The sequence below is a fragment of the Petaurus breviceps genome, unplaced genomic scaffold (assembly GCF_028583685.1).
Source record: "Petaurus breviceps papuanus isolate PSGF00001 unplaced genomic scaffold, PetGlider_PUasm1.0 90977, whole genome shotgun sequence".
NCBI classification, from domain to species: domain Eukaryota; kingdom Metazoa; phylum Chordata; class Mammalia; order Diprotodontia; family Petauridae; genus Petaurus; species Petaurus breviceps.
This window is the reverse complement of record NW_027187391.1, coordinates 10,638,402-10,651,781: the sequence shown is the minus strand read 5'-3', so window position 1 is coordinate 10,651,781 and position 13,380 is coordinate 10,638,402. Positions and strand designations below refer to the sequence as shown.

The window sequence follows — 13,380 nt, the reverse complement described above, 5'->3', positions numbered from 1 at the left end:
GAGAGAGAGAGAGAGAGAGAGAGAGAGAGAGAGAGAGGTGTCTGATTGCCAGATTTGAACTCAGGTCCTCATGACTCCAGGGCTGGTGCTCTATTCACTGTGCCACCTAGCCACCCCCTGGAACACCTTTTAAAGCCTTTCACAGCCTGGTTCTAAGCTATCTTTCCAGCCTCACTGGACACTACCCCTCCCACACTATGATCTGGTCATATTGGCTTTTTCTATATTCTTAACACAAAACATACATCCACCCCCCTCACAAAGGCTGGTCCCACATACCTGGCATGCACTCCATCCCTGCCTCCTCCTCAAAGATTCTCTTTCTTTAAGACTCAGCTCATGTACCATCTTTTTACATTGAAACCTTTTCTCATTCCCTCCTAAGTGCTAGTTTCCTCCCTCCCAAACCACCTTATCCTTAATTATGTTGCATACATTTGTATTTACTTTATATTTATACTGTAAATACTTAACTATATACTTGTTTTCTTCTTCATTTGAATTTAAGTTCTTTGTGAGTAAAGAGTGCTTCATTTCCAGTGCCTAGTACATAATGGGCACTAAATAAATGCTACTGAAGACCACAACTCCAAACAAACAGCAAGAACAATGTAATGAAAAAAGGAATGCATTGGAAATCTGAGGACATAGGTTAGAATCTCAGTTTTCCTACTTTCTATTCAGTTCAACTAAACAAATAAGTCCCTATAATGTTCAAAGTACTATGCTAGATAAGCTGTCCTACTATTAAACTGCCCTTCCTATTACATATATGTCCTACCTTCTGGAAATTATTTTGGATCTATTTGATGTATAATTGTCTACGTCCTTTTTTTTTTATTTTACCCCAATTGAACCTGAACACCTTGAAAGCAGGGACTGTTTTGTTTTTATCTCCATTTTCAGCACCAAGGAGCACCTGGCATGCCAGTCACTTAATAAGATGCTTGCTGATTTTAGTACCAAAATAAAAACAGAAAAAAGCAGTCCTCCTCAAAAAGATCATATTACTATCTATGTGATCTCAGATAAGTCACTTAACCTTGCTGAACTTCAGTTTCATCATCTATGAAAGTCATGACTGCCCAAATTACACTTGAGGTTAATTTTTGTGGGAAAAAAAATTTTATACAGGATATTAATATATACATACATATTTCATGTATGCATATATACATTTATTGTTCAGTCAACCCAGTCATGTCTGACTCTTTGCGACCCCATTTGAGGTTTCTTAGTATAGTTACTGGAGTAGTTAGCCATTTTCCTTCTCATTTTACAGATGAGGAAACTGAGGCTTAAGTGACTTTGCCCAGGGTCACACTGCTAGTTAAGTGTCCTCTGCTGGCTATGAACTCAGGAAGATGAGTCATCCTGATTCCAACCTGGTACTCTGGCATGCAAGTACATGTGTGTATGAATGTACGCATGTATACACGTATGTAAAAAAAAAAACATCCAGTCTGGTGTCAAGGCCTGTCGATTTTATTTTTGCAACATCTCTCCCATATGCCTCCTTCTCTTATCTGACACTGCCCTGACCCTGGCGTGCTCATTACCTCACACCTAGACTATAACAATAGGCTTGTGGTTGGTCCTTCTGGCACAAGTTTTCTCCTAACTCCAGGACATAACTCCACTCAGCTGTCAAAATGATCTTCCAGTGAATAGAGCACTGGCCCTGGAGTTAGGGTTCAAATCTGGTCCCAGACACCTAACACAAAAACTAGCTGTTCAACCTTGGGCAAGTCACTTAACCCCAATTGCCCTGCCCTCCCCCCCCAAAAAAGCAAAAACAAAACAAACAAAATGATCTTCCTCAAGTACAGGTCTAACTATATAATGCTCCCTTCCTTCCCCTCCCCTCCCAGTCCCTGATCAATAAAACTCCAGTAGATCCCTATCACCTCCAAGATCAGATATAAAATCCTCTGTCTGGCATTCAAAGTCTTTCATAACCTGCCCCTACCCACCCGTCCTGTCTTCTTACACCTTAAGAAAGTCTCTACCTCACACACATAGTATAAAAGCCAGTGACAGTGGCCTCCTTGCTCTTCCTAAAACAAGATACTCCATATTCTGACTCTGGCCTTTTCAGTGGCTATCCCCTACATATGGAACAATCTCCTTCCTTACCTCAACCTCCTGGCTTCCGTCAAGTAGAGCTAAAATCCTACCTTCTAATGGAAACCTTTCCTGATACTATTCCTTAATTATAGTGCCTTCATTCTATTGGTTATCTCCAATTTGTCCTGTAAAAAGCCTGTTTGTACACAGTTGTTTGCATGTTTTCTGCCCATTCAATTTTGAGCTCCTTGAGAAAAGTGGAGACTTTAACCTTTCTTTGTATCCCCAATGTTCAACAATACTTGGCATACAGAGTAGGCTAATGTTTACTAACTATGAGTTGTCTGAGGACCATCAAAAAGCTAGTTTCCTTGCCAAGAATCTTACTATTTGCCAATCCTTAATTTCAACGCAAAAAAAGCAATGCTACCCAAGAGTTATATTTAGAATCAAAATATCATTTATGGAATTCAAACCCAAGTCTCTGACTCTAAATCCAGTACTCTTTAATTCCCATATGAAAGTTCAGGACTAAAATGAACTATTCAAGAAATATATTAGCTTGTGAAGTTAAAAAAAAAAAACAACTTATCTGGCGGGCAGTGTAGCCATGACAGCCCATGTGCTCTCCACCTGTGACTGCTGCCTGCCCAATGCCTTGATGTCACCATCCCAGCCCCCCCATGAAGCTGAGGGGCAGAGGAGGAGGGTGACAGTGGCAGTCCCTGACCCTGCACACATTCAGGTTTCAGGGATACTCCTAAGGTTGAGCCAACAATATGACTTGCCCCCTCTAACAGGAGCATGTCCTCCATGTCTTGAAACTATGTGATAAGGTTGATCCAGAAAAGCTTTCAGTATCTTCCCACTTCATTAAAGACCTGAGCTTAGAAACTTTGGATCAAGTAAAATTATAATGGCCATGGAAGATGAATTTGAGTGACATAGATGCTAAAAAGTTAACGTGTCCACAAAAAATTGTGAATAACACTGCAGATAAGTAAGATGTGTACTATTAAAGTCTTTAAAAAAAAAATCAAAGAACCTGGATGATCCCAGTGAGTGTCTGAATGTGAGAAGACAAGAGATCAAGACCATTGCTGCTTTTAAACATTTCTGCTGGAACTATATTTAAGTTGTCTAAATACATGGTGGCCTTTAAAAAATAAATATATAAATCAATATTCTCAGGCCTTGATTCTTTGATGCTTTTTCATAGAGTACTGCCTTTATATTGATTCTGTTTAAAGTATTAAAAGAGATATCATTGTTAAAAAAAAACATTTGTCAAAAATAAGCAGGTTTTTTTTGGAACTGAGTTATCTGCATCGACTCCCATACTCATGTTTTCTCTTTAGTATGACTATCCCTCTCTCAATAAACATACAGATTTTGCTTCCAAATTAAAAAAAATAAGAAAAAAGAAAAACATACCTGTCTGCCTTTCCTTCTAAAAAACAAAGGGCAGTAACAACATTTCATTCCCAAGATGGTTGTGAAGATAAAACAAGATAATATTTGGAGTATTTTGTAAATCTTAAAATACTGTAAATGTAAATGTTATATTTTAGTAGCAGGAGTAGTAGTAAAATCACTTAACTTAATCCAATAACTTTTTAGAAGGTACAAAATGTTTTGAAAATTACATGGGATCTAAAGAAGCAGGGAAAATTTTCTAATAGTCCTTGAATTAAATTGAAATTAAATTGGATAAGCTAGATTCCCAAGTTGGTTACTCTTTTAAGTGTTAGTTCAAAACAAATCCACATAACAAAATGTAAGAAGTAAACAAATATATATACTAATTTTGCTTAAGCTAACTTAAACAAAAATATTCTCATAACATATACTCATTGTCCAATAGTATAAAAACAAAAAGCATCAAAAAACATTTAACTAGGGGTAGCTACACTGCCCCTCAGATAAGTTTTTTCTTTAAAACTTCACTTGGGGCGATTAGGTGGTACAGCAAACACAGCACCGGGCGTCAGGAGGACCTGAGTTCAAATCCAGTCTCAGACACTTAATACTTACTAGCCATGTGACCTTGAACAAGTCACTTAACCCCAACTGCCCTGCCCTCCCCCCTCCAAAAAAAATAAACATTTAACTAATTTTTTTAATGATTCTGGAAGACTCTGAACTAGGTCCCACTTCCTCTGTTAACATGCAAATATGGAACTTTATAAATATTTTTAAATGTTGTAAAAGCAAGTCCATTAGGGCTGCTTTAAGTTTAATTTGATGGAAAGAACACTGGACTAAGTCAGGAGATACAGTTCAGGTCAGAAATAAATATGAAATGAAATTAATCATTTCATGAGTTGGGCTATCCTAATAGGTCTCTTCTAGCTCTAACAAAATGACTATGATTCCATAGGTTATTTGTAAAGAGAAATATGGTAAATTTAAAGTAACCCTTAGATGAACCAAGAGTCAATGACACTTGACAGCAGAACTGTAGTGAAGAAATAACAGGTGCTTATAATAAAAATAAAGAGGATACTCCAATAAAACTAAATACAAGAATCTAGAGGATGCTTCTAAAGAGCTTTTAACAAAAGCCAGGGGGCCATCGCCAGTCATCCTGACTTTTGTCTTGCCACTGGATTACAATACTGGAGGAGAGAATGAGGTTGATAACTTTGCAAGAGCCCTGCCTCACTAAAATCCAATTCACTTACAAGTCAAGACATCATCTTCCTGATAGCACTAGTGCTCTTCGAAAATGGAGGAGGGAGAGCAAGAAGACTAACAAGAGCCAGAAAAGATTTCTACAAAAGAGGTATATATGGACCATCACAAAGAAGAAACTCATATCTCCAGAAATAAAAGAAGGAATATTGTCTTCTCTCATCCTGTACTGTTTCTAAATTATTCTCATGGGGTAGGGAACGATCTAAGTTAACAAGACTAAGTAGTCAAGACAGTACTTTTAACTAAGGGTATGTGAACTTTTTAAAATGTTCTGAAAATTGCATTCAATATAATTGAATTTTTAATTCTACATAATTTATTTTACTAAAAAATATTATCCTGAGAAAGGGTCCATAGGCTTCACCGGACACCTATAGGTAATAAAAATTGGTTAAGAACCCTTGCTCTAAAGTCCATCCTTTCTCTCCACTACTACCTAGACTAGCTCCAGGATTGGTCTCATCAGGCAGCAGCCTCAACACCTAATCAATGTTATTTCCAATTCTGCCTGCCTCCTACTCCCAAATCCAGATCACCTGTCCTGCTATTCACCCTACAATCCTAAACTTGCCCTAGTACCTACAATGAAATGCCCAGAAAACATAGGCTATAGTTTAAAGGTGAAAATAAAGAATTTTAGCCAAGAATATATTTCCCTAAGAATTTATATTGGCAACTGACCTTCAAAATTCTAGAGCACTCTTCCCCCAACAAGTCTCTCCAAAATCCTCAGCAGTTCTACCCCCAAATCACAAAGTCTCTAACAGCATCTAAATTACAAGGAGGAAATAGAGAGCAGTGCTTCTGATATCTTCAGGTGGAATCCCAAATGTATTTACCAAAATAAACATTACTTAATGTAATAGTTATGCTCTGTAGCAGTATTATTCATAGAATATTATACTTCAGGTATCACATATGGAAATATCAGCCCCACCCTGCCCCCTCTCTAATTTATATAGTCTGAAAGAGTTGTCTGAGGCACTAAGGGAAATGTCTATGACTTAGGTAAATGACTTGACTATCAGTGTCAGAATTTCAGTTCAATTCTTCTTTCCTGATTCCAACTCTAAGACTCTATCCACTGAACTATGCTGCCTCTTTGGGTACATTACAGACTAAATAAATTTGTGGGACAGCTCTGGATTCTAAGCACCATTTTTATAACATTGTTTTTCTGTGTAAATGCATTCTAAAGTACCAAACCTTTAACTTACATACAAATTTTTTGAATTGGAAGGCTACATTAATAGGTTTATAAAATGCCTTAATATTATCATTGAATTGGCAGGCTATATTAATAGGTTTATACATTGCCTTAATATTATCAATATACAAAAGACAATGTAGAACTCTGCCCCAGTCTTTGTCCTATCCCTTAAAGAAAATAAAGACCAAAGAACTGCTTCTGAGATGAGAGAACTATAACTAAAGAAAATTACAGCACTGCCTCAAGCTTTACTTGCAAGACCACCCACAAAACAACTCTAAAATGAAAAAAATCAGTCCTCCACTATTTGGGAGAAGCTATACACAAATTATCCAATAACTACTAACAGAGAATAAAAAGTAAAAAATTTTGTCAAAAATATGTGTATAAAATATGTGATTCTGTAATATTACTCAACATATTACCATTCCAGTACAAGAAAATTAGAATAAGACTTAAAACTGGAAGAAACCTAATATATCATGTTGCAAATTTGAAGTAGCAGAGGCAGGATTCTCAAACATAGTTCACACATCTACAGAACCAATACTCATTCCACTAACCCAGCATTCCACACCACCAAAGAAAAGTGTTTCTCATCTCCAATACACATGAGAAAAACCATACACATCATTTTTCTACAAGTTGTTTAAAACTTAAAAGACAGAAATAAAATTGTATAGTTTTATTTATAGGTAAAATTATTTAACCCATGTCTTCAAATGCATATTAAAGTATTTATCTTCAAATCCAATCCAACAGTATGTGCCTCATGTATGGGGAACTATGGGTAGATTCCAAGGCTACAAAGACAAAATGAAAAACAGTCCTTGCCCTCAAAGAACTTACACAATTTGGCTTTCTTCTGATACCTGCAAGGTCTAGAAAAACAGTACTTTTATCCACCTGTTCTTTCAAAATCCCATATCAAGATTCTCAATTTCAACCAGAATACATACCTGTTGATGGTGAAATACAATAATCATCCTCTACAGACTGGCCATAGAGATCATCATCTTCAAAATCTAAATGAAATATACAATAAGTTAACATAAAATATCAAATGATCTTATTCTAAACAATAATGCTTTCAACATTAAAATAAACACATGTCTATGTTAAGGGGACCCTGGGATATGTTACTCTAACAACTGTTTCAAAGACTGAAACTATTTATCTTTAAAGACTGGAGTACCTTTCCATTGAGTATCTACTTTGCACAGTTCTTTGGTACAAAAAAGTATTGCTATTAATATTTTGGAAACATATAGGATCTTTCTATCTTTGACTTCCTTGCTGTACATGCCCAGTAATGGTATCATAATGGTTGAACAGTTCCAGTGCATTTCACTCAACTATCAGCATATACCTACATCATCCTCCTCCCCCAATTAATAAACTCTAGTGACTCCCTATTATTTATAGAATTCAAATATAAATAATCTCAGATAAGCAGACAATACCACTCTGACAGCAGAAAGTGAGGTGAAATTAAGAAGCCTCCTGATAAAGGTGAAAGAAGAGAGCATAAAAGCTGGTTTGAAGCTTAACATAAAAAAAAACTAAGATCTTGACAACTGGTCCCATCACTTCCTGGCAAATAGAGAAGCTGTGTCAGATTTTATACTCTTGAGCTCAAAGATCACTGCAGACAGCAATAGCAGCCATGAAATTAAAAGATGCTTGCTTCTTGGAAGGAAAGCTATGGCAAATCTGAACAGCAAACTAAAAAGCAGAGACGTTTTATAATCAAAGCTATGGTTTTTCCAGTAGCAACATATGGCTGTGAGTGCCACAGAATTGACTCTTGGTCCTGTAAAAGATTTTTGAGAGACCCTTGGATAGCAAAGAGATCAAATCTTTCAAAACTTCAAGAAATTAATTCAGGCTATTCACTGGAAGGTCAAATACTAAAGTCTGAAACTTAAATACTTTGACCACATAATGGGAAGACAGGACTCCTTGTAAAAGACTGATGTTTGGACAGATTGAAGGCAAAAGGAAAAGGGGATAGCAGAGGATGAGATGGATAGACAGTGTCAAGGAAACAATTAAAGTAATTAACTTAGTAGTACTTAAGTACTAAGTAGAACTTAATAGTAAACCAAGGACTAGTTTGTCCTTGTCTACAACCTTAGAACAACTAGTTTATGTTCTTATTAGTCTACTAATCTCAAAAAGGTCAGTGAAAACAGCAAAAATTCAAAAAGTGGGATCCAAGAATAGAAAGGGGGCAACTGGCCCCCAATATGAGAAATTGTTATCTTGAAGGACACAAAAATGAGTTAGATGTCAATCATAAAAGAATTTAACTAATTTTCAAAGACTGAAAAATTCTCAGAACAAGTCATTAAAAAAACCCCACCACCTCTGGGCATACAGAGAACAGAAAACTAAAATTTAACATTTTAAATGAAACCAGCAAGTTTAATTTTAAGAAGTTGCTCAACTAAAACATAGTATATCACATAATTCATTTATTCACTAGCAATTCTTTTAAATTTTGACTAACATAAACTAAAAATTGTTTCAAAATATATTAAACATCCAAAAGGCTTTGCAAAATTACTTTCCTTGAAGGAAAAAAAAAAGATTCTTGGTCTCTTCACCATGCTGACATTCAGTGGGTTTTAGTTATTCTAGAAAGTCAATGCCATCACAAACACGTAAGACAAAACAAGATGAACAAAATTGTTCCTGACATATTTAAAGAGGTTATGTCGTCACCAAATGTTCCAAATAAAACATGGTAATCTGAACTCAGGAGGGTCAGTAAAATTGAGAAAAAACTTAGGTGTCAATCTAAGTTCAAAAACAAAATGTACCAAGGCAGTAATAATTAAGTCTATTCCTATACTGTTGTTTTCAGACCTTCCACTTAATGTGATACAGTTTACTCGAACATTTGTAATCTACAACATTTAGATTCAAGCTTTAAAATGTTTCCATTTTAAGCAATATCAGGAGCATAATCAATCATAATGGGTAACTAATAAATTTACAACAAAAACCGTATAACGATATGTCGTAGTTGCTTTACCAATACCAACATTTAAGGATATGTCATGAATCCCTAACTCCCCTTCTAAAATTCTACCGGGGGTAACTAAATTAAAGAAAGTTTGCATGCCTACCCTATGCTAAGAACTGTGACTAGAGGATATAGAAGTGAAGGGAAAGGATCTGCTCTTGAGGCACTTACATCTAATAGATTGAAAAATTATATAAATTCCCAAATTTGCTAAAATGCCTCCTGAACTGGATTATATATTTTAAAATAATTAGATCCAAATATTTTATATCCAGTGTATAAGGAAGTACTTTCTGTCATAGCACAAACTCATTCAAAGTTTCTCCCTTACACAACAAAGTCACTGATCATTTTAGTTTCCTTTCTTTGGACCCTTATCATCACCTACTGAATCGTAAACTCCTAATTTCGTATGAAATTCAAATGGAACAAAGCCAGAAGATAACCAATTCATCCATACCATTCTTAAGTGCACAAGTAAACAGGAACGGACACAAAGATCTTTCGAAGTGTGATACTGAACATTTTTACAATGCATATTTATACCAATACAACATTCCTAAAAGAAAAACTCCACTTGGAAAATGTTACAAAAAAGTTTCCGAAAACTACATGGTGTGTGGTTTGTTTTTGTTTTTTTTAATTGGTGGAGCTTGTTTTTAAAGGAGACAGGGCAGTGCAAAAAAGACAAATAATGTTGGGGGGGGGGGGGCAGGCACTAAAGAAGAAAACACATGGATGTATGCATACACCTTAAAGGAAGTTACCCTGAAAGGTAATATTTACACTGCACCAATAAATTAGTAAACGTTACTAAGCGCCTACTATGTGGCACATCAAATTCCTTACCTAGCCAAAATTCCTACCCAGTAGTCTACGCGCGCTGCTCACATAACAAAAGAAAAATAATGACCACCAGTGGCAACACCCCAGCAGCTGGGTCATCCTCTTACCTCTCACAAATATTTCCCTTGTCCAATGTAATTATGCCAAATGATACCCCACTAGTTGTCCTGGCCTCAACGCTCCGAAATCATCACTCTGGGACCCCGAAAAAAGCAGAAGGAAAGTGGCCGAAAGAGGCCAGGAGCAAACGAAGGACAGCCAAACCTGTAAGGTCCAAGGCCGCAGCCCAGGGCGGCAAGGGGAGGGAACAGGCTTTGTACCCACCTTCATCGTAGTTGTAGCCTCGGACGTTCCTGTGCCGCGCCATGGCGACTACGGCGCTCGCCCCACCGCTACGCTCCGTTGCCTCGGCCTCCTCAAACTACCTTTTTCAGATGCGGTCACTACAGACACAGCAGCCTGGAGAGTGCTTGGACGCCATGTTGGCTTCCGGCAAAGCTCTCCACAAAGGTTCTGCGCACGCGCGACGACGCGTCGTACTGGGACGTCTCCCAAAAACGCATGCGCGCTGAGACTTCAGGCACTCCACCCGCTCCCTCCTCCCCCGACACCATGGCGATGATTGGTAGCACGCGAAGGGATTACGTACTGGAGCTCCTCCCACACGCCACTTAAGCCTGCAGGAGCCGGGAAAGCCCCAGCACCGGCCTCGTCACGTGGTGCCGCCTGGATTCCGGCAAATGTATTTGGTTCTGACCACTTGGTATAAAGTTGGGGGGAATAGGGCAAAACTACACGAGTTGTAATAAGAGTCAGTCATTTTGAGATATTTGGTAGAAATGTGGAGACAGGAGAGTAAATCTGAAGTTGGAAAAATAAAAAAGTGAGCTTTTGGCGTAGATGGATGAGAATGTGAGGTTTCCGCAGTGGGGGTGGCCGCTGCTAGTGATTTGCTTGCTGATCATTAAAGTATGCTACCTTCTCTTAATGAGCTAAATATGCAGATTGAAACACACGTTTTTGCCTATGACCAACACGGGGATTTGTTTTGCTTGGCTACCCATATTTGTTGCCAGGGTTTTGTTTTTTTCCTTCCAGTGAGTGGAGAAAATAAATGCTTTATTGAGTTTTTTAAATTAAAAATAAAGCCCATTGTACTGGGACTTGTTTCTGTCTTCAAGACAAGGTGGCCATCCACTGTAAGACATGACCTTTCCTAATCTTTCTTCTCATAAGCTAATTTTTGCTCTTAGCTATCACTAGAGGAACAGAGTGGTATCAGTTTTGACACTTCCCCTACAAGGAAACCAGAAGATACATAGAAGTTATAGCTAAATGGAAGGATGTTTCACGATTTATCCTTGCAGAAGCACAGAATGGAATTGGTTTTATCCAACATCTAAAAGGAAGAATAAACAATTTCATGAGACTTTATACTGCATTATTCATAAGTATTTACCAAAAGACAACCGTGGAAATAATTACAGTTCATGTGCCAATATATTTTGCAGAAGATGAAAAAGTAGAAAAATTGTGTGAAGTACTCAATAAGACCCTACAAATTAAATCAATGTGCATTTTAATGCTTTGACTTTAAAGTAAATTGTGCATAGAGAAGAATCTTGGCAAATATGCTTTCAAGGGTGACATCCAAGAGGCCTGGAGGCGCATAGAATATGCAGGACTTTCATGCTATGTATTTTAGGGAAGCAAGTTGGGAGCTGCTAGAGAGAGTGAGTACCAAATAACATCCCCAAAAAATGAAATTTTATTTTAACAGACAGGAAATTACTTCTCACTTCTGGAATCATCTCCAAATCAGTCATCAATGTACAATTAGATTGCTTGTTTCTTAAAGCAAAAATAAAAATCAGCACAATATTAGAAGAACAAAAATAAGGAAATAACTGTCTAAAAGAACAAACATCTACCCAAACTATCTCCATTTCCTAAGTAAATGTAACTGATAGAAATCAATTGATCACAAAAATAAGAACAAAGAATTCTATAAACCATCTAATCCAGAAAATAATAGCTAGCATTTACATAATGTTTTGTTTTACAAGGCACTTTGCAAATGCTATCTCATTTTATCTTCCCAACAACCCTGATACATAGATGCTGTTATTTTTTCCCATTTTACTGACAAAGTGAGGCAGACAAAGCCTAGATGATTTGCCCAGGGTTACAGAGCTGAAAAGTATATAAAACTAGATTGGAACTCAGGTTTCCTGACTCCAAAACCAGCATTCTTTCTACCTCCTCCATTTCACTGATAAAAGACATTACTTTGTTCCACAAACCTCTTATTACTGAGATCAGCAGGGAAGTGTCTGCTCATTTTAACTATTTTCCACTGTTATGGAGTATGTCTAACATAATCCAAATCAAAGACAAATTAACTACAGAGGGTGAAGTCTTAAGATAGTCTTGTTACAGGATTGGGGAACCTATGGCCTCTTGGGGAACCTAGGTCCTCAGATGTGGCCTATTGACTGAGTCCAAGTTTTACAGAACAAATACTTTTATTAAGGGGATTTGTTCTGTGAAGTTTGGATTCAGTCAAAGAGTCACACTTGAGGACCTAAAGGGCCATATGTGGCCTTGAGGCCACAGGTTCCCCACCCTTTTGACACTATACTAATTTCACCAAGCCTCAGAATATTGCAAAGTCTCAAAAATGAGACCCATAATTATTCAAAAGATTTTGGTTTAAGTATCAACACAGGAAAAACCAGCTAAATGAAGAATGCCTATTGTCCAGACTATTTATACAGGAGAATTAACAATCCCAAGGGATGGTTCATCAGTAAATATATGTTGGACATGTGCTGTAAGGGGACAATTACCTTGTTCCAATACTGAGAAAGAGTAGAACAGGTTGAATTACTTTGGGTACATTGTGCAGTGCTCTTAATTATCCCAAGCTTCTCCTTGAAACAAAGGTCCATTTCCTTGATGTGAGTGTTTTTCTGGTGGTATTATATGCCTGCAAGTCATGGAGTACCACAGTCAGAGAGGAATGAAAGTTGAAAAGTGTTCAATAATAGTGGAGAGGGATGTATAGTGTGAATATGCCACTAAAAAAGAATAGTTCAAAAGGAGCAATAGTAAAGAATGGAATCAACAAGATGTATGATGGAAAAAGAAGGCGTATTGGTCATGTAGTGAGAACCATGTGGTAGATAACCTATGGATACCTATATATTGCATTGGAATCTATCTAGTGTCAAAAGATCTAACAAAAGGCCCCCATCATGTTCAGGGGTCCCCTTGCAGAGGTCTTACGGGAGAATATGAACTAGAATTGCATAGGATGAGAAGGCATGGATAGGTTATTATCTGCACCAATAGAAGCACCCATGTCAATGGCATGACAGATCTGATGAAGTTTAGGGTATTGCTGAAGGATGTTTTTTGTTTTGTTTTATTTTGTTTTTACCAGTGCTGCTGGCTGAAAGGTAAAGAATTAACTTTTTAAAATCCATGCTAAAGAAAGGGAGAGACAATGGAAATTAGACAAACATGG

The 13,380-nt window shown here is 37.2% G+C and overlaps 1 protein-coding gene across 3 annotated transcripts in view; it reads right to left on the bottom strand.

The window, feature by feature from the left end:
* Positions 1 to 10,411, bottom strand: part of HBS1L (HBS1 like translational GTPase) — a 120,055-nt gene extending 109,644 nt beyond the window's left edge. For 2 of the 3 annotated variants that reach the window (XM_069077320.1, XM_069077321.1), the window contains exons 1-2: positions 10,176 to 10,392; positions 6,934 to 6,999 (exon numbers count right to left, since the gene is read on the bottom strand). In XM_069077320.1, the coding sequence (XP_068933421.1) occupies positions 6,934 to 6,999; positions 10,176 to 10,218 (109 nt within the window). In that variant the 5' untranslated portion in view covers positions 10,219 to 10,392. Of the gene's footprint in view, positions 1 to 6,933; positions 7,000 to 10,175 lie in introns of all 3 variants that reach the window. The other variant, XM_069077322.1, reaches the window with a different exon arrangement.
* Positions 10,412 to 13,380: the final 2,969 nt, after the last annotated feature.